This window comes from Trichoderma aggressivum (genome assembly GCF_033847375.1).
Source record: "Trichoderma aggressivum f. europaeum strain CBS 100526 chromosome Unknown scaffold_060, whole genome shotgun sequence".
In the NCBI taxonomy this organism is placed as follows: Eukaryota; Fungi; Ascomycota; class Sordariomycetes; order Hypocreales; family Hypocreaceae; genus Trichoderma; species Trichoderma aggressivum.
This window is the reverse complement of record NW_026946426.1, coordinates 150,977-173,868: the sequence shown is the minus strand read 5'-3', so window position 1 is coordinate 173,868 and position 22,892 is coordinate 150,977. Positions and strand designations below refer to the sequence as shown.

The 22,892-nt window shown below is 52.9% G+C and overlaps 5 protein-coding genes across 5 annotated transcripts; 1 reads left to right on the top strand and 4 right to left on the bottom strand.

The window, feature by feature from the left end:
- Positions 1-53: 53 nt before the first annotated feature.
- Triagg1_9873 (uncharacterized protein) lies at positions 54-627 on the bottom strand (the record flags this gene model as incomplete). Its single annotated transcript, XM_062904878.1, has 3 exons — positions 54-116; positions 191-507; positions 570-627. The coding sequence occupies 3 exons, from the start codon at positions 625-627 to the stop codon at positions 54-56; spliced, it is 438 nt and encodes a 145-aa protein (XP_062751215.1).
- Positions 628-3,882: 3,255 nt separating this feature from the next.
- Positions 3,883-5,883, bottom strand: Triagg1_9872 (uncharacterized protein; the record flags this gene model as incomplete). The annotated part of the gene is made up of 4 exons (XM_062904877.1): positions 3,883-4,362; positions 4,429-4,768; positions 5,182-5,750; positions 5,818-5,883. The coding sequence occupies 4 exons, from the start codon at positions 5,881-5,883 to the stop codon at positions 3,883-3,885; spliced, it is 1,455 nt and encodes a 484-aa protein (XP_062751214.1).
- A 1,283-nt stretch (positions 5,884-7,166) lies between these two features.
- Triagg1_9871 (uncharacterized protein) lies at positions 7,167-10,350 on the top strand (the record flags this gene model as incomplete). The annotated part of the gene is made up of 4 exons (XM_062904876.1): positions 7,167-7,502; positions 7,559-8,007; positions 8,076-9,756; positions 9,829-10,350. The coding sequence occupies 4 exons, from the start codon at positions 7,167-7,169 to the stop codon at positions 10,348-10,350; spliced, it is 2,988 nt and encodes a 995-aa protein (XP_062751213.1).
- Positions 10,351-11,467: 1,117 nt separating this feature from the next.
- Positions 11,468-15,178, bottom strand: Triagg1_9870 (CAZyme family GT2; the record flags this gene model as incomplete). Its single annotated transcript, XM_062904875.1, has 2 exons — positions 11,468-11,904; positions 11,980-15,178. 2 exons carry the CDS (start codon positions 15,176-15,178, stop codon positions 11,468-11,470), a joined length of 3,636 nt encoding a protein of 1,211 aa, XP_062751212.1.
- Positions 15,179-15,638: 460 nt separating this feature from the next.
- On the bottom strand, positions 15,639-16,284 carry Triagg1_9869 (uncharacterized protein; the record flags this gene model as incomplete). The annotated part of the gene is made up of 2 exons (XM_062904874.1): positions 15,639-16,106; positions 16,168-16,284. 2 exons carry the CDS (start codon positions 16,282-16,284, stop codon positions 15,639-15,641), a joined length of 585 nt encoding a protein of 194 aa, XP_062751211.1.
- Positions 16,285-22,892: the final 6,608 nt, after the last annotated feature.

Here is a 22,892-nt window from a genome sequence, read left to right as displayed (position 1 = left end):
AAGATGCGAATCGTTCACTGCTCCATTTCCCACCCCCTTTCTTGTCCTTGTTCTCAGACTTTGCCGCCTGAGCTGCCTTTTCGCGGAGGTAGAGTCCAGGGTTTTGCACAAATGATCTACAAGGGGGACCATGTTAGTCTCTTTGAGCATGATACTAATTTAACGAGAAGGGGGGGATTCAAGAACGTACTTCGCCTTCACTGTAAGCCCAGAAATAAGCACCCATCCCGATGAGATAGTACAGGCCGGGGTTTGTCGCCTGATACATGAGCAGGCAGGCGAGGGCGGTGAGGGGGAGGAAGGCGAGGCGGAATTCGATGGATCGGTGGATGCTGGTTCCCGCGATGAGGGGGAGGGGCCACTCCAGGGCGAGCATGGCGATGCCGAAGACGAGGTTGATGGTCTGCAGGATGGGGGCGGGCCGGACGGCGGCGTCGAGCGAGTGTGTGAGGAAGTCCCAGAAGATCTTGGGCCAGATGTAGCCCTCGATGGCGGCGCCGATTTGGTCTGGCGGGCGAGGTGTTAGTTATTGCGCATGTTCGTATTTGTATGTAAGAGGAAGCACGTACAGGTGGCGGCCGTCAACATGATGAGGCGGGCCCAGTGGTTCTTGATAAGCTTTCCCATGGTTGCGGTTTAGAGAATGGAAGAAAATAAAAATTGTCGTCGTGATCCGGGATGCTTGTTTGTATTCCCGTTACTGTTTTTTTTCTCGTCTCAGGCGTTTATGAGAAATTCCCAGATGTTCTCTTCCTTTGTTTTGCTTTTTTTTTCCCTTGGACCCTTGAACAATAAAACCACAGCCAAAATCGGATCTACCGAAATACTCCTCGAAGACGAAGAAAAAAAAAAAGAAAGAAAAAAGGTTAAAATAAAGTTTGATTAAAAAATGAAAACAGGTACCGGACCTGTGTATCAAGAGAAAGAGAAGTGAAAAGAAGAAGAAAAAGGACACCGAGCAGACTCGCAGCTGGGTGACACAAAGGAAAACGAAAAAGAGTGGCCAAGGAAGAACCAAGTCGAGACAGCAGGAGAGGGCAGGGCGGTTCGAGTCTATATTGGAAGCAAAACCCGCCAGAGCGGCTGGGCTGTCCTCCGGTTGACCCTGGTTTGGTTTCTCTTTGGTGCCTGTGCGTCTGGCGCCGATTGGGCAAATAGGACGGTTTGAGGCCTTGTGTCAGGTCCCGGGAACTAGCGAGATGGGCAGCCGAGGGATCGACTGGTCTGCCTCAGCTTGGTAATAGTGGCCGTGCTGGCGATGCTTGTCGAGCTTGGATCATGAACTTTTGGTGGGAGATGCGATGGGTGGCCAAGGTCGAATACGGATAGATGGATATCCGTTTCGAGCCAAGGGGGGTGGAGATGGACCTGAGGCAGATGTCTAACGAGGAGCTTGTTTGAGGTTTGTTTGGCGACGAGGGTTCACGAGATGGCCAGCAGCTCGAAAATGCCAGATCCGGGGGGGTGAGAGGGGGGGAGGTTATTTAGACGGGAGTTTCAAGTTGCTGGACTAGGCGTAGTAGCAAAAGTAAACGAAAGTCGTCGGGCGGTCGTGGTCTCGTGCAGGGGAGGAGAAAGAGAGAGAGAGAGAGAGAGAGAAGGGCCTGCAAAGGGAGGCCGTGCAATCTGGATTAACGCTGGAGGGGGGGGGTATCAAAAAGGACGAGATTTTTTTCTGAAGCAGTGGGAGCAAGAGAAAATGCGGGAAAGGTCGAGTACATGTACTGTAAATGCACCGGTAAGCGCTGGGGGTGAAATATCCCGTCCATTTCCATCTATACGTGTACAGTACAGACAGTCTCAGCCGATCGGACGACAGAGAGCCAAGCCGGCGGGCGCCAGTGGGACTGCAGACGAGCTACTGCTAGGCATGCATCGTCACACAAATGGCGTGTGCGAAAGGGCCTCTTGTCTGTCTTGCTGTGCTGCTTCTTTTGGTGTTGTGCCTCTGGAGAACAGCGGCGATTGGTGCATCGTCGGCGGTTACAGAGTGGCCCAGGGCCAATCAGCGCGCATGCCGCTGCTCCTGTGCGTTGGAGGAACAGGGGGGGGGGATGGTCCACTGGCTTATACTGGACCCCTGCGATGAGACCAAATTCAATTCAATTCAATCCCATGCCTGTAGTCTGGACATTGGACATTGGAGCTTGATGGACGGGCAGTACTTGCGAGATACCACTGGCCGAGCGGGATGATTGCCGTTTCCAGCGCATGTCAACCAAGTATTCCTGCGGTAGAGCGTGTCGAATCAAGTCCGGTTGCTGCGACGCGATGTAATGCGATGCCACTCTCCGCTGCAGCCGCACATTGGCGAGAGAGCGAACAGGCACGTCGGCATGTTGGGTCAAGTGTGTTTTTTTCCCTTGCAGTTCGGAGTTGCGATCCGGGCATCCTGTTGCTCCGCATGCCTTGCATTTGGGATGCCATCAACATTACTCCGTACATGAACTAACGATGTAGCTCCTCTCTCCCTCCCTCTCTCTTCTTTTTTCCGTCATTTCTTCAATACAGTAGCAGAAAGAAAAGAAAAACGGGAAACAGACAAAAGACCCTTTTTTCGACCCCTCGAACAGAGGCGCGACCATGGCAGTCTCACATGGCCCAATTGTGAAGCACGCCGCGTTTGACCTGTTTCGTCTAGGGCAGCAAAAGCCTCCTCCTCAGCGGGACTCGACTCTTCCCTCCCCTGTCCGTCTTCGCGCAAAAAAAAGAGCGAGAGAAGGAAGATTACAAGCTACTGCACCCATGTGCCTGTGCATGATACCTTCGTCCCGGGGGGGTCCTGGAAATAGAAACTTGCGGGTCGCGATACCAGTCCGTCTCTTTTTGTTTCTCTGTGGCGTCACTCATCATTTGTTGCCCTTTGAGATCTTTGCTGTTGGTTGAGCGTCCCCTTCAATTTTTTTGGTGCTTGCATTTTCCATGTCCCGCTTGCCACGTTGGCGGGAGCAGGCGGATGCTACATTGTGTTTGTTCGCCTTTTTTTAATGTTTTCTAGATTTCTTGTTTCGCATGAATCAAGATAAATAAGCTTTTTTTTTCTCCTCGTAGAAACGATCTCTGCCATCGACTTGATGCTTGGTTGTTTATTCGGCGGGACTTGATGGACCAGCCCAAAATCAGCTTCTCTATTATTATTAGCAACTCGATGGCCATACATCACTTATCGCTATCTATACTTGTTCGTCACCTTTTCTCATCACATCAAATCACTCTACATTAGCATGCCTAGAGCAAGCCGAGGGCCCTCCGTCGGATGAATGACAGACCGCTTAAACGGCCTTTTTTTGCTTGACAAGAGAAAGAGAAGAAAAAACCATCTCGTAGCCAGACAGACCGTCGAAAATCGTGGCCCCGGCGCCCTCGCCGGATTACCATGGAATTGCCCTCTTCAGCCTCAGGGCGGCTCTACACGCTCGCTGATTGGCTCCCCTCTCGGTTCCCCCAGCCAACCACCGCCGCCATCACCATCTACTGACCAGCACTAGGTATTTGCCCCGTTACAGTTGAGAGAGCTGTGCCTACTCGTACATTGACCGCCCTGCTGGCCCATTTTCATCAGATTTCTTCTTCTTCACGTGGGCTCGTACTCGTAGCGCATGGATCATGGCCGTGATATTGGCAATGGAAATCTGACAAGCAATCACAGCTCCGTGACGAGATATGTAGCCCGGGACTGACGGTGTGAATGAGCAGGACGGACCGGATGACACGGCCGGGCAGACATAATTGACAGGCAGCTGATTCTGGGTGTCTGTATCCCCGCTCAAGCATCCACTCGTACAAGTACTGTAGTAGGCATCATTCATCAACTGCTTATTGATCTTCTAAAAAAAATAGACGGATAGAAGAAACCTGCCATTCGCCGCAAAACTCGAAGCTCTACCGGTCCCGTTCGTCTCTCTCGCCCTGGAATGGCTGTGCCTGTCCCCAGATGCCCAAACGGCGATTGGCCTCGTGCCCATGCGTGAAGAATGAAATCACCCTGCCGCCCTGCGCATCGCCGAGCAGGTCGCAAATCTTCCTCTGTCCGTCTGCACTAAACACGAGCTGTGCCAAGCTCCCCAATCCCGCCGAAACGTCAGTCAGGATGTCCACATGTTCCCGAGGGAGAGCCTGGCCGTGCACGCAATGCGATGCGAGCCCGCGTATCTCTGCCACCGCATCGGCACGGCTGCGACTGCGACGGGAAACGCTGGCGGTATGGGCTTGGGCACATTGCCGGCGCAGGGCATCCAAGCGTCCGACTAGTTCCGCTGCAGACGACATGGGGATTATGGGGACGGAGGCCATGCCGTGCGTCACGATGCTGGGGGGCTCTTCTGTCAGGGACGGGCGCTTGCGGCAGATGCCCTGCATTACCTACGGAGTACATGTAGGTGCAAGGTCAGGTATGGATGTGAGCTCTCACCTCATCTGCAATTCAACCAAGGAGTCCACACGTCCGCTCTGGTCTAGGAGCAGCATCACAGCTACATTCTTTCCGCCGTCGAGCATGGAGAGCCGTTCGATCTTGGCTTTGGCAGCTGTCGTTTTGGCCTCTTCAGATGAGAGCAGCAAGATCCTGAAGAAGCTCTGATGGTGCTTGCCTTGCGGTGCTAATGCGAAAGAAACATCGTATCCATCGAGAGTTGTCTCTGGCGAACAATTGACATCAGCTTCTGCCTTTTGGGTATCAGGGTCTTGTTTCAATAGCTTTTGACTCGCCTTTCCAACCTGAGCCAGTGGTTCGTGAAAGAGCTGGGACCACTGCTGCCCAATCCTTTCGCTGCCGTAGAGATGAGCAAAACATTGCCGTCGTTGGTTCTCTAGTGACAAGCAAAGTTGACAATTCGGCTGTCTTGCTCTTCAAGTAATTTCTAGTTTCCCTCTCTTTTCAGGGTTCTATTCACGTTGTATGTATGAAAGATGTCCACTGTGATATAGACTACTAATGCTCCCCATGACAGCTGGCATGGGAATGAGCCTCTTCGCTCCTTCCCCACGCCATTCATGTCCAATTCCTTTCCCATTGATCCTTTTTCATATCCATCGACCTTTATTCCACACGCTCTATGTCCAGTATAAGTAAAAAACTGAAGAATAAAATCACATTGCTTGCGACGTTGAGTGGAGTGTTGAGCGGCCCAAAAAGACCGAGTTCAGTCGCCGTACGCTGTTTAGGAGCTGACTTGCAATGACGGCAACAGCGGCTGCTTCGTCTTTGGATCCTTCAATGCCCTGAGAGCCTCCTCGAGAGATTCGAATCGTTGTCTCTGCTTCTCCTCGGCATCTGCGAGCTCCTCTTCCTTCTTCTGGAGCTCTTCGAACCTTCTATTCAGCTCATCAAACCGCTCCTTGTTGGCATCGGGCTTTTGCGACGATTTCCAGTACTCGTATATAATCAATGTTCCCGCCACGGTAAGTATAAACGTGTCGCCAGCAACATCGGCAAACAGGTCGACGGCCTTGGCTTCTGGCAATGGCCGGAATTTACGCCTCCACACGTTTTGGAGCGTAAACCTGGGATAGTTTGCCGGTTCGGGCTCGTTCTTCTTCTTAGCCTTCTGCTTGGCCTCTTCGTCTTTTTTGGCTTGCTCTTGCGTCTTGACTGTAGGCGCTTCGGCAATCTCCTTTGCTCGTCGCTCTGCTTCGGGGTCTCTGAGGAGGGCGACGGACATCTTCATGTTGAGCTGGTGGATCGCCTGGCCGTACTTGGCTGCGAACGCCCGGAATCGCGGGTGGTCATGGGCCTGGGCCTTGATACGGTTCTAGAAGCGGCATGGCATCAGCATCAAAACGACGGCAGCGAAAAGCTTCACAGGGTCCAATACGTACCGCGCCATACTTGGAGACGTGCCGCACAAGAAGAGAGGCGAGCTTGAACAACGGGAGGGGCACCATTGCGAGGTCTGGGGCCGATGCCGATGCCGTCTGCGGGGTTCCCTGTCCGGTTCAATGAGTTCGGGCGGCGTCGTCGCTGCCAATTACTCCATCACGAGTTTCAATCCTGTTCGAGGCGCGAGGTTCAAATATTTGGGCTGAGCATGTGCCTCTCATGGAGGCCTTGCGGGAAGAGCTAGCCGGCCATCGCCATGAATTTGCCTCGAGTCTTGTCCGCACCGGAGCCCGCGATTATTCCGGTGCCCACCGGCGCTGGCCCTCGGGAGAGCATACAGCCCAACTATGTAACTTGAGCCTTGCTTGAACTGATTTGCTGCCAGCTCACACTGGAGCAAAACGCTAAACTGGGTGCCTAGAGTACGGCTATGCTCTGAATGTGTCGAGGCACCAACCACACCAATCTCAATGCCAGCCTGATTCGCCAGCGCCGACTCGTTGTTGACATGACAGCTGTCTAGGCATGTGCTTGTACATACCTTACATTCCTCGCCCGTTATCTGGTGCTTAGTGGGCAGAGCTTCAGTGGGAGCCAGGCGCTACCGTCCGCTAAGCCCTCCCTCGCAACGCCTCCAGGCCCCTAACGGCAGCCAATCTGGCCGCTGTGGGCCCCCCCCCCCCCCAATGGCCCAAATCCCTCGCTACGGCCACTTATCAATCCGGCAATGGCGGTGAGACCCGCAAGATGCCATGCTGTTGCCAGCAGCAACCAGCTCCCACAAAGTACACAAATCACAATATGGGGTCAACGTCAACTTGCCAGGGCTTCTGGGGCTGCGACTGGTCACGCTTGCGCTCACCTTTTCCTGCATCATAACCTCCATCCTCCGGCCGAGCAGCCGCCTGACAGCCATCCAGCATTGCTTGATGCCTTTTGTTGACACAGCTGCGGGCTGGATGCTTTGAAGCTGGTCACGACAAACGCCTTTGCTGCATCGTTGCTCCTTTGCATGCTGCGTGTGTCCAAGCATCCTGTGAGTCGACCTTTTTTAGCATCGCCGGGCTGCTTCGATGCGGCTTATGTCACAAGCAGAGAGCCTCGCCCTATTTTGTTTTTTTCTCTTGTCCATTTGCCTCCCACCTGGTTGAGCTTTGGGCGCGCACCTTTGCCCCTGCATCTCAGCTCTCTTGCAAAAAGGGACCTCTCTTCTAATCGCGTTGAATTTTTTTGCTTAGGCTCCTCACGACACGTTCTCGAGCAACTGCTGAATCCCTCAGCTTGCCCATTCCTCATCGCTACGTAAATCGGCCGGCCCTCTCGTCGCACCAGCAGAGCCTCTGTCGCCATGGCACACAGGCTAGTTCCCAGGGGAGGCATCGACGTGGAGGCGTTGTCCCCTAGGGATGTCAACGCCCAGCGAATGCCCAAAACCACAGACGCCAAGGCGAAAGCGGCCGCCCAGCTCAAGGCTGCCAAAGACAAAGAACACCCGCCCCCTCCTCCGCCAGAGGTCGTCGAGCCGAGCAGCACAGATCGTCCAGATGGCGCCGTCTACCACATTGGAAAATTGCTGGGAAAGGGAGGGTTCGCGATCTGCTACAGCGGCCAGCTGCTACCAAGCAAGCAAAAGTTCGCTCTCAAGATTGTCAAGAGCCAAATGCCCTCCAAAATGGAGCAAAAGGTTGGTACCGTTGCGGTTTTCGCATTGGCTGTTCAAATCCGCTCACCACATGGCAGTTTCAAACCGAGTTGCAAATCCATTCCAAGATGCGCCACAGGAACATTGTTCAATTCTTCAGGGCATTCTCATACGTCAACTGCACTTTCCTGGCGCTCGAGCTTTGCCCCAACGGCTCTCTCATGGACATGGTGAAGCGTCGAAAGGGCCTCACCGAGCCCGAGGTCCGATTCTATGCCGTTCAGATATCCGGCGCTATCAAGTATATGCACAGCAAGGGCATTATTCATCGAGATTTGAAAATGGGCAACATCTTTCTGGATCACCAGATGAATGCCAAGATTGGCGACTTCGGCCTTGCTGCGTTGGTAGTCACTGGCAGGGACATGCAAACCATCCGACGAACCACTCTATGTGGCACACCGAATTACATTGCTCCTGAGATCCTTGAGAAGGGAAAGAAAGGCCATGACCACATGGTTGATATTTGGAGCTTGGGCATCATCATGTAAGAATCAACCGACAATTGGAAGTCTGTATTACGGTTTCAAAAGAAAAACTAATGAAGACGGACAGGTTTGCCATGTTCACCTCGAAACCGCCTTTCCAGTCTTCGACAACAGACGAAATCTATCGCCGTGCCAGGGAGCGAGATTACGAATGGCCAAGTGCAGAGGTATCCCAGAAATACATTAGCCAGGAGGCTAAAGACCTGGTGGCCACGATGCTTGAGGATGCAGACCAGCGGCCTGACCCCGACGCCATTGTCCAGCATCCGTTTTTTACTACGGGCTACATGCCAGCATCCGTAGAGATCACTTCCAAGCTGCGAGAAGTGCCTCCTGACCCGGATGAGTACTATGCCTCGCGTCTGAGCAGCTCTACGCTAGCCCAGTCTCACCGTAACCTCAAGGAGCAATGCCGGGAATGCAATGTTGGACCCTGGAGCTCAGAAAAGCCTTCACACACTCAGATCTGGAAAGAGATGGCTGCCGAGGAAAAGGCAGGCCTGACACCCATCATCCCTCTCGCGGACGGCGTAGTTTATCGACCATTTGATGACTGGCTCAGAGAGCAACAGCAGATCCGCGCAAGGCATGCAGCATCCGTCTCTGCACGCTCAATGGTCATGGAGGGACAGGAAAATGCCATCGCCGGCTCAGAAAGGATGCCTCCTCCCACAGGCCTTCTACGGCAGCCCCCTCAGAGTTTCGCGGCTCAACAGCGATCTCAAGGCCGACCTCTCGCCCCTTCTACCTCTACAAGGACTCGAACCGCTCCCGAGGTCCTCACTGCCTCACAAAGTACCAAAATCCGACCCCGTCCAGACCGACCAGATTCCGCCACTCGAAGGCCGTCACCTCCGTCGAAAGAGGCCCCCGAGCCTGCTACCACTGCCAGAACTATGCGCGTATCAGCAAGAGCTCAGCTCTCAGCAGCTCGGTCTGCACCGAATTTACATGAAAGGGCAGCGCAAGGCTCGTCCGCAAATGTACCATTGCACAAAAGACGAAACTCGGAATCCATTCGATCAGCCACTTTGTTTAGCCCCGCCGAGTCGCCTACGGAAATGCCAGGGTCAAAGCCCGATGATATCCTCGACCGACTGCGCGAACTCCAGACGGAGCTTGAGCGAGCTCTCAACGCCCGTACCATGGCCATCATCTCTTCAAAGACCGCGCCGCCACCACATCCTCATATTGTGGTCAAGTGGGTTGATTACACGAACAAATTTGGTCTCGGTTACATTTTGAACGACGGCAGCGTCGGATGCATCCTTCGTGATATTCCTACCACTGAAGGTAGCAAAACCGCCTTACTCCCTCCAGCAGGTGTCTTCATTCGTAGCGCAGAGAAACATATCATTCGACGACAAGATGACTCCTACATAGACCGCCATCAGCCGGTACCAATGACAGAGCCCATCAAGTTCTTCGAGAACAATGGCGAGGCTGGCCTTTCTCAGGTTACAATCTCTCCCGACCAGTTTCGAGTGACCATAAACGAGGATGGTACAGCCGGCAAGATGGCTCCTGGCAAGGACGTCTTTCAACACCGAAAGCGAGAAAGAATCATCCTGTGGAAGAAATTTGCCAATTATATGATTGCTTATGGCCGGGATGACGTTCTGGCCGAAGAGGACGAGGCAGATAGCACCTTGTCTCCCGGGCAAAAGGGAACGCCTGCAGAGCTAGTAACTTTCTACCAGCGATTCGGAGATGTTGGCTGCTGGGTGTTTGGTGACGGACACCTTCAGGTAAGAAGACTCCTGATGAAGATTTGTAACCCTTGCGGCATGGAATGAGATACTAATGGCTCCTTTACGTAGTTCAACTTCCCTGATCATACCAAGATTGTCCTAGACGCAACAGGAAGTTGGTGTCACTTCTGGCATCTACCTCAGGAGGCGGCAGAGAGGCTCGCCAGTACAGGCTCAATTGGTGCCACCGCGCTGGACGACCGTGCCACGCTGTCGTATCCCCTACAGACTTTGCTCAACTTCCAGGCGAGATCATCTTCGCGAACTGCGACTACGGCATCGAGGAGGCGGCCTGAGATCGAACCGGAGATTCAAGGCATCCCGGCAGCGAACGACTTTCGCCGAAAGGTCGAGTTTATCAGAGACGTTGTTAAGGAGTGGGCTACCAACGGTGGTCTCGGCAACAGCTCCATGGAGAGGGAATCACGTCTGAGATGGACCGGATACCGAGAGACGGTCCATGCAACCGCTCCCCAAAAGCACGTCTGGGTCACCATTGGCGCTCGATGGGGCGACCAGCGCATATCGACATTCGTCGACCCATGCAAACCTTGGGAGCTGGGCGAGGAGGTGGAGAATTCAAAGAAATGAATATACCGCGACGATTGGGGTCTATAAGCTGGGCTATAACAAGGCTTTGTGTTTTTGGGTTAAATCATCAAGAGAGGACAAGGCCACTATGAATAATAAATGTCGAGTATTCAGAAGGCCTTGTTCGCCTTGATTCTCTTTTTCTTATCTCTCTCTCTCTCTCTCTCTCTCCCCAATACATATGCATCGACAGCTATGATGGTAGGCCGGCGTTGAAATGGCGTCGACGGACTTTGGGCTATGGAAGGATTTTTTTGGGAATTCTGGCGTTGGGGAAGGGCAAGGGCTGGCTGCTCATTGTTCGGTAGAAGATGGCTTCTGCTTTTTTTTTCTCTCTCCTTTTTTGTTTGAAATGGGATATAATACCCTGTTTGCACATGTTTGATACGTGTTGATATTGGTTTGTGCGAATGAATGATTGAATGAAAGACTTTGAGTGTTTTGGTTGGACACTAGGGCAAAAAAGACGAAAGGAGAGAAAGAAGAAATTCATGTTGAATATCCTCCTAATAGATAATAATTTCAAGGAAAAAACTAGAAATTACCGAAATCACCTGTGCAACAAGTCATCAACAAAACGTGCTTATTATTATCGCTCTGGCGAGCACAAGGGAGACATGGTACAAATAAACCGGCGTCGTCATAAAAAGATCTTTCCCCCCAGAACTAGGGCTCAAATCAACAAAAAAAGCTATGTACGGCAAAAAACTTCATCGACCATTCAATCCATCAATCAGTTCAGTCCATCAGACTCAATCAATCAATCGCCTGCCTCATTACAAACAAATCCGACGCCCAAGAAAACATCTCTCCTCCTCTTCCCTTCATCACGCTAACGTCCCTCCTCTATGTAGCAAATCGCGTTTCGTTAAAAGCCCATCCGTCATCTCTTTCGCCAAGTGAAAAACAAGGGGGGAAACAAAGGATGGTGGTACAATAGGCGAGCTCTCTCTCTCTCTCTCTCCGAGTCATATGCGCAGGTGAGCTTGTGTTGTTTGTATAAAAATATGCGTATGTGACGATATGTATTCCATTATTCCAAAAAATAAAGATAAAGTATAGAAAGGGGGGTCCGATATTATTAGTTTTCAGGTCATCATATGTCATAATGGCTCAATCATGCGTCAGAGAGGTACTCTTCGCTGTGGTGGCCAGGAGGAGGCATGGCCCAGCTATTGGTGTTGCCACCAACGACGTTTTCTCTCGATCCCCAATAAGCGCTCTTCACACGCTTGTCGCGCTCGAATTCGGCCCATCTCTTCATCGTAATCTTGCTGCTGTCAAACTCTCCCTTGCTCTCATCATGGCCTCCCTTGCCCTTATCGCCATCCGTCTTGCGGGTTTCACCCCACGAGAAGTCATCAAACTTCCAGAAAGCATAGGCTGGGAGGATAAAGTTCCAGACGGGGAGAGACAAGAGGTAGATGAACATCCAGACGACATAGGACCACGAGTGCGCGGTGACAATGATGAGAACACCGGGAAGACCAAGAATGAGACCCAGAAGCACCAATGGGATGATCTGCGGTGGCTGGTGGATGATAGACGTAATAACTGTAAAAGCGATAAGTCAGCGGCTGAGGTATCTAAATGCGAGATAACCTTTTTTCACGGGGTTCAACAACTTACCAACATAGAAGGTGAAGGCGATGGCTGCCGGAAGCACAAGAGTACCGATTAGCTCGACGAAAACGACAAACTGCATACTGAAGCAAAAGGTGCCACAGAGATCGCGGACAAGAACCAATTCCATAAGATTGTGAATGGTCGAGTTGATCCAGCGACGTCGTTGGGACAGCAGAACCATAAACTCATCTGGAACCGTGGTCTTGCAGACAGCCTGGGGAACAAAGACCTGTTTTCTTTTGGGGAAAGTTCGCAACATGAGCGTGGTCAGGTAACGATCCTCGCCGAGAAGATAGAGGTTCTTCTCGTGAAGGGTCTCAACCACGTTTTCAGAATAGTGCTCCACAATGTCAGGATTGGCCAGAATCGGCACCCAGTAGTTTTGTCCTCCCTTTGGTGCTTTGATGCGGTACATGCAGAAACATCCGGGCAAGCAGGTGACACCACCAAAGACAGACTCAAACGATTTAGCGAGATGGTGAGAGATGAAGTACTCAAACACCTGAATAGCTGACACCCAACTAGCTCGTTTGTTGGCAATCTTTGTCTCGCCACAGAGTCCCATGATATCCGGATCCTTGACCATGGCAGACACCATGTGGGTGAGACTGTCTGGGAAAACCTTTGTATCGGCGTCGACCATGAGAATGATTTCGTAGTAATCGGGCGAGATGCCAGTGACTTTCCATAATCCATTAAACATTTCGTATTCAAGCTCCGTCATTCGCTCGTCGAACATGACCTTTTGAAGGAACGACATGAGGATGATTTGACTGTCACGCTTGCCTCGGTTACCGGGTTTGGATGCCTTTTCCTCAGCGGGAGTTCCGCACTTGACAATGGTAATCATGGGCACGCGCTGTTGCTTGTCGGCTGGAATTCGGGACGAGGACCCATAGTCGTAGAACCCGCAGTATACCTTGGCCATGTTGTGTCGTTTTGATCCACTCGCTACAGCAACGTACGAGAACGGCTTCACCATATCGCGAGGAATAGAGAAATCCTTCATCATACTCAAGCAGACATCTGGGGTAGACACAGTCTCGCCCGCACCCTTGATGATACCATCACAGATTACGACAATAACCTTGTGACTGTTGGGGTAATCCGTGGTAGCAATAGAATCAAGGGTGGTTCGGACACCTTCAGCTCCCTCGGAGTAGGCCGTGACCAGGCACATGGTATGTGCGAGAGGGAATCCGAAGGGCATCCAGTCTGAAGGAGGCTGGGGTACGACGGCCTCGTGAATAAAGCCAGCGGGGCCGGGGCCTTCGGAAATGGGCGCAGAGCCAAACGGGTCGGATCGAAGGAAACTCGCGCGGCTGTCATTGCCCTGCTTGTACATCGGAGAGGGTGGATACAGAGAGCTGGAGCCGCCTTGGCTGGCCATGGTTGTGGGAACACGGCGAGATGAGGAGCTTCGATCTGGCCCATACACACCAGAGAATCGGGAAGTAGTGGGGAGGAATGAAGATGCTCGCTTGCTCCTATCCGAGGTTACAACAGTGCTGCCGTCGCCGGGGAGCCTAACAGGGGCGCGGTAAATGTCCTCAGACCAGTCTTCAATCTGGCGGTTACGCTTTCTCCGGTCAGAGCTTTGAGACGTCTTGGCGGCGGCATAATTGCGGCTGATGAACCATTGGAAAACAAGAGCCAGGGCGAATCTGGCACCGACGACGGAGAGAATCAAGACCAGAGCGCAATAGAGCACAACCTTGGAAGCAATGCAGCCAACAGTCTCGGTATCAATGGAGCCAACCTTGATGATGTCCTGGAAGCACTGCATATACTTCTTGTCTGCCGAGGATTGGAACATTCGCGTCACATCGCGACCACGAATCGCCTTGTTGACGTCGGAATCCGTGTCTCGCAGCTCCTTGAAACGATCAGGGATCTGGACCTGGCTTTCGTTGAACCAATTGAGGAGGTTGAGGTCCAGGACGCTGCCGGAATAAGCAATCAGGTTGCGGGAGCTGTTTTTAATGTCATCCCAAGTAAAGTACACATCGGCCGTGCCGTGAAGGTCGACATAGAAGGCATTTCGGGCATTGACCGAGGTGTGGCAGGCATAGCCAAGGTAATACGGAATAGTCAGGTTGGGTTGCGAGGACCCATCTTGGTTGAAGGTTGTGCACGGGAAATACCAAGCCAGGTCGCCGGCGGGATCAGTTGGGACATCAGAGCCTTCGGCAGCAGTGATTAGGTTCTTGCAGTTGCCGTTTACATTTTGGAAAAGAAAGCTGCCGTCTTCTCCGGAATGCTTCTGTGGAAGGTCGAAAAGGACATTGGCGCCGAGGCCATCCTGCCTCAAAGGAATACCCTCAGCCGGGGGGTGGTGAGAGTTGGCCAGATTGTAGGCTACGCCGTGGAAAATCATGTAACCGCCAGAGACCTCGTTCACACGTAGTCTCACAGGAGGAGCACTGCAAACGGCAGCGGTGAAGCCAAACGTCAAGAAACCGACAATGGCCATGATGGCCAGGATGATGCTAATCAATCCCATCTTTTCTCTCCATGCACGACGCTGGGCTCTTGTCGGCTTGCAGCATCCGAGGATAAAATCAGGGCACCAGAAGGTCACAATAGCGCAGTAAACATTCCAAAAGCTGGGCGGCCGCAGTTCCTCGGTCGGCTTGGCCTTGCGTTTCGAAGATCGCTTGCTTTTTTCCTTTGTGATCTTTCCCGACACGCGGCGCTGTTGAGTTGTGGCGGCATTCTTTTCGTGATCTCCGCTGGCGGTTCGGCTACGAGACGGGCGTGGAGTCTCGTCGGTGACACTTTCGGTATTGGCAGATCGTTCCGTCGACCCGGCCAAATTCTCCAACAGGGGGTCATTTCCAGTGGACGAGGGCAGGACGGTCATGTTGGCGGCATGGCGGTGATAGTGGTAGTTCCTGTGGTCTCTATCGATGCGGTTCCTCTCCGGCCTGATGAGGCTTCTCTTGCGGGTGAAGGCAGGGTCAGGAGTCCTGCCCGACATCTCGGTAGGGGACAGAGGCATGCTCTCTGTATTCACATTAGAGTTGGAAATAGTTTCGGCGTATGAGGAGACGGATTTCCCACGATGATGACCGGCAACTGAAGGTTCGTATGCGCCGGTTTCGACATCCATGGGTCGCGTGCGTCGCGATGCCGGCGGACTTCGATAGCTCGTTCGGCGATCGTAGCTGGGGCTAGCCCCGGGCCTCTCAGGCAGAGACATGGCTCTTATTATATCAAGAATGTCAGTGACCAAACGTCTGGTTGCTGCGGCAGGGTGGCCGTTGGGGACAGCATTCCAAAGGGACAGACAAGCAGAAGCCCGCCCTTGCGCTGCAGGCGATGATTCAGTGGCCGAAGCCCAGGGGAACAAAAAGGGAACAAAAGAAGAAGAGGGAGAAGCCCAGCCGTCACTCTTCTGTTTTGCTATTTGAGGGCAGAGAATGGGTGACGAAGGTGAAGCGACCACGGAAGGAAATAAACATGGACAGTTACTCACCCGGTGCGAAGTCAGCGCAGCAAACAAACAATGCGCAGCCAATTGGCGAGAGGCGGGTTGTTTGGGAGACGGGCGGTGGTCTGTTCAGCCTGCCCAAAACAGAAACTGCGCTAGGGCGTCGCAGGTGGGGAAGCGAAAATATGGAGGCTGTAACCACCCAAGGCCAGCGAGTGAGCGCGCTGTCTTAGCGGTCGCAGTGCTCCGTAGTGCCTAAGCAGGTGCTAATCAAATCAAATCCAGCTTCCACCACGACGGCCCACTCGCAACGAGCTTGTGCCGGCCGTTGAAGGACGAGTAATAGATGGATGGATTCGATGAAAGTCGGACTCGGGGCCAAGAGGGGAAAATCGATCGAGGCAGACGCAAACGATCGATGGTTCCCAAGGGTAAGAATAAGGCGCTCAGCAGCGAGGTAAGCGAAAGTAGAGGCGGTGGCAGCGAGCGACACGAGCCCAGCGGAACCGTTTCGGATAGAGCGAAAATTGCAACGGACGACGCAGGTCGCGATGGGAACAGGCGCGATGGACGAAGTCGTGCCGGTTGCGAGAGGCGACGCGCAAGACAAGACACGCCGCGAGAACGAATGGAAGTCCCAGGAACTGAACGAGAGACGATGAGCGCGGCCTCGTCCCCAGCGCTCGCAGAAGAGATTCTGGTTGGGTTAGGGGGGAAGTTCGTCCAGGCGAGGAGGAAAAAGCGACCTGGAGCTGTACGGCGCCCTCCGTGGCTATTCTTGTCGCGGACCAGCCCCGAAAGCAGGCGCGGGGGGGCGACTCGGGGAGCACTTTAGGCGGTACTAGCCCGCTAAGAGGCGCCGAGCCAGATGGCATGGCCTATTGCGTTAGTGATGGGCGGATACGATGTGCGCTTGACTTGCTCGCAGGTGCTAATTCGTTGTGGTGCTAGCACCAGTGGAGTGGACATCTGCTGCGGAAGGTCCTGCATGGCCAAGGGGTACGGGCTTGGAGCCCTGGCTTTGCCCCAGACGGCATGTACAGGCGTGGCGTAGGGTACCTTCCTACCTGGTCGAACCAGTCTCGCTTGCCCGGTTCCTGGATGTCAACGCTCTGGCTCTCACTCCTCTGCGGAGAAGGGAGCAGAGCTTTGCTTATTGGCTCCTGATGTGTGTTCTCTCTGTCTTTTTCTTGATTTTTGCTCTTTGTTGTTGATCTGCTTCTCAGTCTTACTGTTTCCAACCGCATGCACGGGCGCATTGCTCCACAAACGTAATTAAAGATGATCCTAATCTGTTGATTACCTATGATTAATATGGACGTCTACAAGCAACACTGCTATGCTACGAGTATGATAAATGGGACATAGTAGGTACCTAGGTAGTATGATCTGGACACCCGCCCCCCACATGTATCCTTTTTTTCCCCGTCTGAATACCATTTTTAAGTCTAGGGTTAGACTACGGAGTAGAGCAAAGCATCGTTACTCGCATGTGGTCAGCGGCGGAGAAACGAAATGTTTCATACATCCATCTATTGCTACCCGGGAGCTGCCAAGAAGAGGAAAATTGACATCAATGTTTTTTACTGCTTCATGATTACCATCTACTGTATGCGGATGCGGATCTCGATCTCTTCAGAGTTTCGTATATCTATGGTGACAGTTTTTGAGTGGCTTGAGAATCCCTTCACCTTAAAATCAAGCGAGTTACGCCACGGCCGCCACTGCATGAGCTGCCGTCGGATTGTTCCTGCCAAGCTTAGTACAGGCAGGTACTAATATGCTTCGTGGAATGGCAGGTACATGGGAAGTGCATACATCAATTCATCGCAGCCTCCACATCATACTTAAAGATACACAACGTCGTCTCTCGCTTAGATTTTCTCTCCTCACCATCTCTCTACCAATCCCGTCGACATCTTCGCATCACTATCATTCACTCGATATGGGCCCAGTACCCAGCAAGCACCCATCTTAAGTGTTAGCCCACCGCTGCTGGAGAGCTGACCAACAAATCAATTCTAACGTTGCATAGGTACATGAGCTGGCCGTTATTAGCGTATCCGATACTCAGCCCCAGCCAGGTAGCTTCTCTGAGCTGCGGAAAAAAAAAGCAAAAAACAACGGCCAGATTTGACATTTCAAATCTATTGTCTATCCATGATCAACCTCATACCACGCGCAATTGACAAATCAACACTGCAGAACTTGACACAGACCTGTTCAATACGAAACACTACAACTGACTTCGCGCCTTAGTTCATCAGGGTAAGACAGCCGAAAACCCGATGAGAAAATTGCCGAGTCACCAGATCTCACGACTAAAAGCGCTACCTTAGTTGGGCCGTCTCACCGCGCCATAATCGGAGCAGTCGTTGACATAGCATCCCATGGCCCCGATATTACCATGTGACGTTTCGAAACCTTAACACTTGGTTAATATGTATGTCGTTTATACATTTTTGGCGGGCGGGTCGAAAGTCAAGCTTCAGTCCACGGTAGCGACATCACCAAGACTCGACCAGCGTGCCTCGTACTTCGTATTTCTCGCATCTGGATCGCCACTGCTGCCTCTCGACCTCGACATATGTTGAGCAACTGAGTACAAAGTCAGTGACTCGGGGCTTGAGCTCGACTTTCCTGAGGACACATACCATCACCAATTATGATCGATGTCGTGCTCCTTACTTGCACGTGTGCTTGTCCCTACCTAGAAGCAGTGGTACGGCTGGATGTTGCATCGACACCTGGACCCTGACCGGCGTTACAGTTGGCGCACTGCCCGGCGCTAATCCGGACGAGGCCTAGATTTATATCACTAGCATTGAAACCGACAAAAAGGCGAGCGGCGTCCTAATGCACTCACTTGCGACAAGCCTGGTCTATCTTTTCTCGTCCTTCTTCCAGGCCAGGCACGCATTCTACTCGTCCAGTTGTCGCCGGCACAACTAGCAGACCAAGGATCCGTCGTATAAAGTGGCGCACCATAAGCCGGCATCTGCATAGATAGCGCAGAGAACCAGAGCTCTCCCAACGGCCGCGCTCTCAAACCCGAGATATGACGTTGAAGCGCGGGCTGCGGACGAGTACAAGTCTGTACATACAGGCGGAGTGATGTGCAGCAGTGGGGACCACAAACCGACCCATTGATGGGCGCTCTTATTCCGATGTGCTGGGATGGGGACGCCAAGACTTTTGCCCTGTTAAATACGAGGCCACTTGGTGGTATGGCAAAAGGGGACTCCGCCGTATCTTGAGCCCAGGGCAAGTCGGCTTCGGCAAGTCTGCTGCCACGGTGAGATCCCTTGCACAGTATTCGCAAGTGCACCGTCTCAAAGTCAATTCTCGCCCATATCGCCCCCAAGAAGAGAAACCTTTCACTCACGGGGTCGACATGCAGGGAGCTTGGGCAACTACAGTATGGATCCAAAATGGGCCCCCATTCCAACTGATTTTAACACTGGCCACACTACGTTGTAGTACAAGTGCTACTGGGCAATAGTATCAACGGAGTCGGGTTGCTATTGCTCCATGCTTGTACGAGTACATGCTCGGAGTGCTTTGGATCCTAATAAAGCCAAAGAAAGGAGGCTATTGTTCAGCGAGCGCCCAGTTGTTTGTTGTTTATCTGCATGAGAGATGCACATGAAGGGGGCAGCTGGACGTATTCATAACAGACATGGGTCATTTCACACTCTTCACCAATCCTGAGGAGATTGCCGCCGTCATACCGTATGCCCCGGCTAACTGTAAAAACCCTACTGCAACAGCAGCCCAGAACAGATTCACGATCGGAGACTTGACATGGATGCTTCATGAAAGAGTCCCAAGGCTAGCCATGCGCCTTTGCCGCTCACTGACAAGCCGTAGGAACAGGCAATGGCATGGACCTGGAATGGCTAAGAGGCTATTGAGTGAAGCGCTGGCTCGGGAGTTGAGGACGCTGGTAAGATGCTCTTGGAGCATGCAAGGCGCTGGTTAAGCGGGCCGGATGCGCGCACCCCCAAAGAAACATCTCGACAGGATTTGACATGCTGTAGCGCCGTTGAGTGCTGGCGCCAAATGATCAAGTCGTACTTACAGGCGCACTATCAAGATGGCGCTTGGGACCGGAGTCCATCTATCCAGGGGAATTGTGTCTTGTTTAGGGCTACCGTGTTGGCATTTCGTCCAAATTCGAACAAACAAGTGGTGCCAACAAGGAAGAAGCCAGTCGTGCCGTTTTCACTATGGCTTGACGGGATCACGAATGGCAAATCAAGAGTGCGGGTGGCAGCCTCGCCTCGTTTTCGGCGGCGTTCCGTCATGATTCTTCAACTTTCTTGCCCGCTCTTGGAGGTCCCTTCAGGCAACTGTAGCCAATGATTGGCTGCAGGGACTTGGCGTCAAGGATTTTCCAGATGAAGCAGTCTCCGATACTATTTCGTCCCATCTCCACACTGCCACGAGTTGACACGAGTGGAAGCAGAAACGAGAACTAAAAAAAGAATGACAAAGGTCAAGAGAGGAAAAGGAAAAGCAAAATGCAGGGACTCCAAGGTGATCCATTGGGGAAAAGTGGGAATATGGGGGGCAAAACCATCTTGTTCTTTGTGAAAACAGACAAAAGACGAAGCAAAGCGGCAAGGCCAGCATTGGCTTCCAGAGCGCCAGCTGCCGTATACCGGCAGATCTCGGCCGTAAAAGGGAGGTAATACGGATCTGTGGGCGAGTGCATTCTCTGTACGAGGTTTGGTAGTGTCGGATGACCAGCGAACTCTGGATACGACGCGGCATGATACCACTATGCCATGCGATGCCATGTCATGGAAAGGGGGGCATATTTCTGATGTAATGACTGGGAAACGGCTCTTGGCAGCATCTCGAAGCAACCATGTACTTCCAGTGACTCCGCTGGCACCATCCAGAAGTCTGGTGTTAGGACAGGGCGGGATACGGCGTCTGGAGATTGCTGGAGTCCGCACTCCATTTTCGGGTGCAGGCAACCCGCCGTTGTGCGTTCTGGATGGATGGACGCTGTCATGTTGCCCCAACCCTTGTGGCTGGTCAGATCCAGCGCAAAGCCGACTTCCCGAACCAAAGAGGAATTTACTTGCGGTTGACTGCATTGCGTCCGTACTTTCCTACCAAGGTACTGCATGTATTACGGCTACGGAGCACTCTGTACTTTGTACGAGCACAAGTACGATATGGGGGGTATGCAAGCCCAGTGTGCTGGCCTTGGGACGTTGCATGACAGGACAGCCGGCAAGAGAAGGTTGCGAGTCCGGGGTCTGGTTTCGTCAGACGTGCATGCGTTAGGAAAAGGCTGTGTACGAAGTACGGGGATCCGACGCAGGGCCCGCGCTTGTATGGGCCTCGATAGGTTCTGGTGCTTGGAATGCCCACAACTGCGCTTTCAATACGCTCGTATCCGCTAGAGCCGCGACTTGATTGACGGCATCACTCACGACTTCGATATCTGCGAGCTTCTTCCCTCTTCGCGGCGCCGATTGCTTCATCGTGCTAAGGCCGATGATGTGGGCTCGAGATATGGAGCTTGGGCTTGGCATTGACGCAACAGCTTTGTCTGGCGCTGGGGCTATGGCCCGGAGCTGATGTGCAAGTTGAAGCTAGAGCTAGAGGCCAGTTGCTAGAGCATGGAGAATCGCTAGTTGTTAGTCGAAGCCTAAACAGCAAGGCTAGACACTCGACGCCATCGGCAGGATCTTTGGTGTTTCGAGCACATATGCAAAACCGATATTTCGATCCCTCTTGTGAGAGGGGCCACGTATCAAGGGCACGGAGACGGAGCCCAGCCAAGGCTCAATCGCACTCAGCTGCTTCACGCTTTGTTTGTCCTTGGACTTGAACGAGGCTCTTTGTCTTGCTCGTCCTTCCTAGCTCGGCGCTTCGGTTTCCCCTCCCCTCCCCTTAGCGGGATGATGAGGCTCTCTGCTCAGGAAACCCCACTGCTCTAGCCTTCAGCTCTGCTGGATAGCAGCGGCAGCACCAACCAGAGTCGCGACGGAAGCCTTGGAGCTGAACTTGTGTCAATGGCGTGCATTGACGAGATTTTCTCGCCTTGTTCCTTTCCATCTTGGAGCTGGTGGGCGCTGTTTCGGGAGGTTTTGTGCCTGGCTTAAAAAACAAGATTAAATCCCGTCCCCCCAAAATAGGCACGTTCAATTTGACGACTCAACAGCCATAACCCCCCGACGACTGGACCGTTGCTGGAGGCGTCCACGAGCCCGCTAGCAACGCCCGCCCACCGAATCGCCCGCTGGCAAATTCAATCCAGATTTAGCTGAGGCTGCTTTGATTGATCAGTCGTTCGGCCGACAGGAACTAACCTTGAAGGTTTGGCCGGTACCTTGCCTGGGCTGAGGTACCTGTAAGAGCTCTCAACCCTTCCACATGTTGTATGAACCTTGCCCACTCCGTATTCCATGCCCATCACCTCAACCTTACCCCCTTTCTGGCGCTACTGTATTTCACGCCACCACATGCCATGGGTGCTGACAGAAGGATCAAATGCTAATGCCAACAGCGATTGAAAGCATTTGATTTGATTCATTCAACGAGTGCTCGGTCAACGGCAGTGACTGCACCGCTTGGCATCTGTTGCCCTACTACCTATCCCTTCGTGCCGATCTATTGATTCAATATCAATCAATACTACCTCACCTGGTACTTGGTATAGTCTGGTACTACAGGTGTGGCCTGCCACTGCACCGGACCAGACCAGACATCACCTCAAGTTGCACGCCCGGAGTACCGACTGGACCTCAGCGGTTGCATCCACTGCAGCTGCTCGTACAGGCACCTGGGCTGGGGCTCAACTCGTAAATACTGGACAGTCGATACCTGGCGGTACTTTGCCTGGACGGCCTGGCTGCCTGTGACCTGTAACCTGCGCGTCTCCCGCACCTGCTAGTGCCTGTACCCTCGCTGAGCCGTAGCGCTCCCTCCACTTTACTCATTTGGTAGGTACCAAGAGCGTACCTTGTCTTTGCCTGTCTCGGGCTGTGGAATTTTCCCTCCTCGCTGAATATCGTCGGCCCTCTCCCCCAACTTCCAGTCGCCTCTCCTCCTCCACCCCCCCCAGCCAGCGAATTTCCAGCTTCCTCCGTGCTGCTGCTGCCGGGCCAATTATTATTATCACCGCTGTCCTCTCGCTGAATCCCTTTGCCTCGCAGTTTTGTGCGCGCCTCTTGCTCACATCCCAGTGCAGTCTTCGCCGTCGCACGCCCATCAGTCGCTCGCTTTCTCCGCTGTGCCCAGACGTCGCATCAACGACCACAGTTGCGAACCTTGGCGCGCAATACAGCTGCGTTCGGCATCGCCAAATCGCTTGTCGCCGCGAGAAGGGAATATATCGATTATATCAGCTTCGTCATACGGCCAAGTTCAAAAACAGAGAAAGAGAGGAGATCGCAGCGGCAACGCTCGCAGCGCCTTTGCATTCGTTTCGCCATTCGCTAGTTAAACTGCATCATTTAGC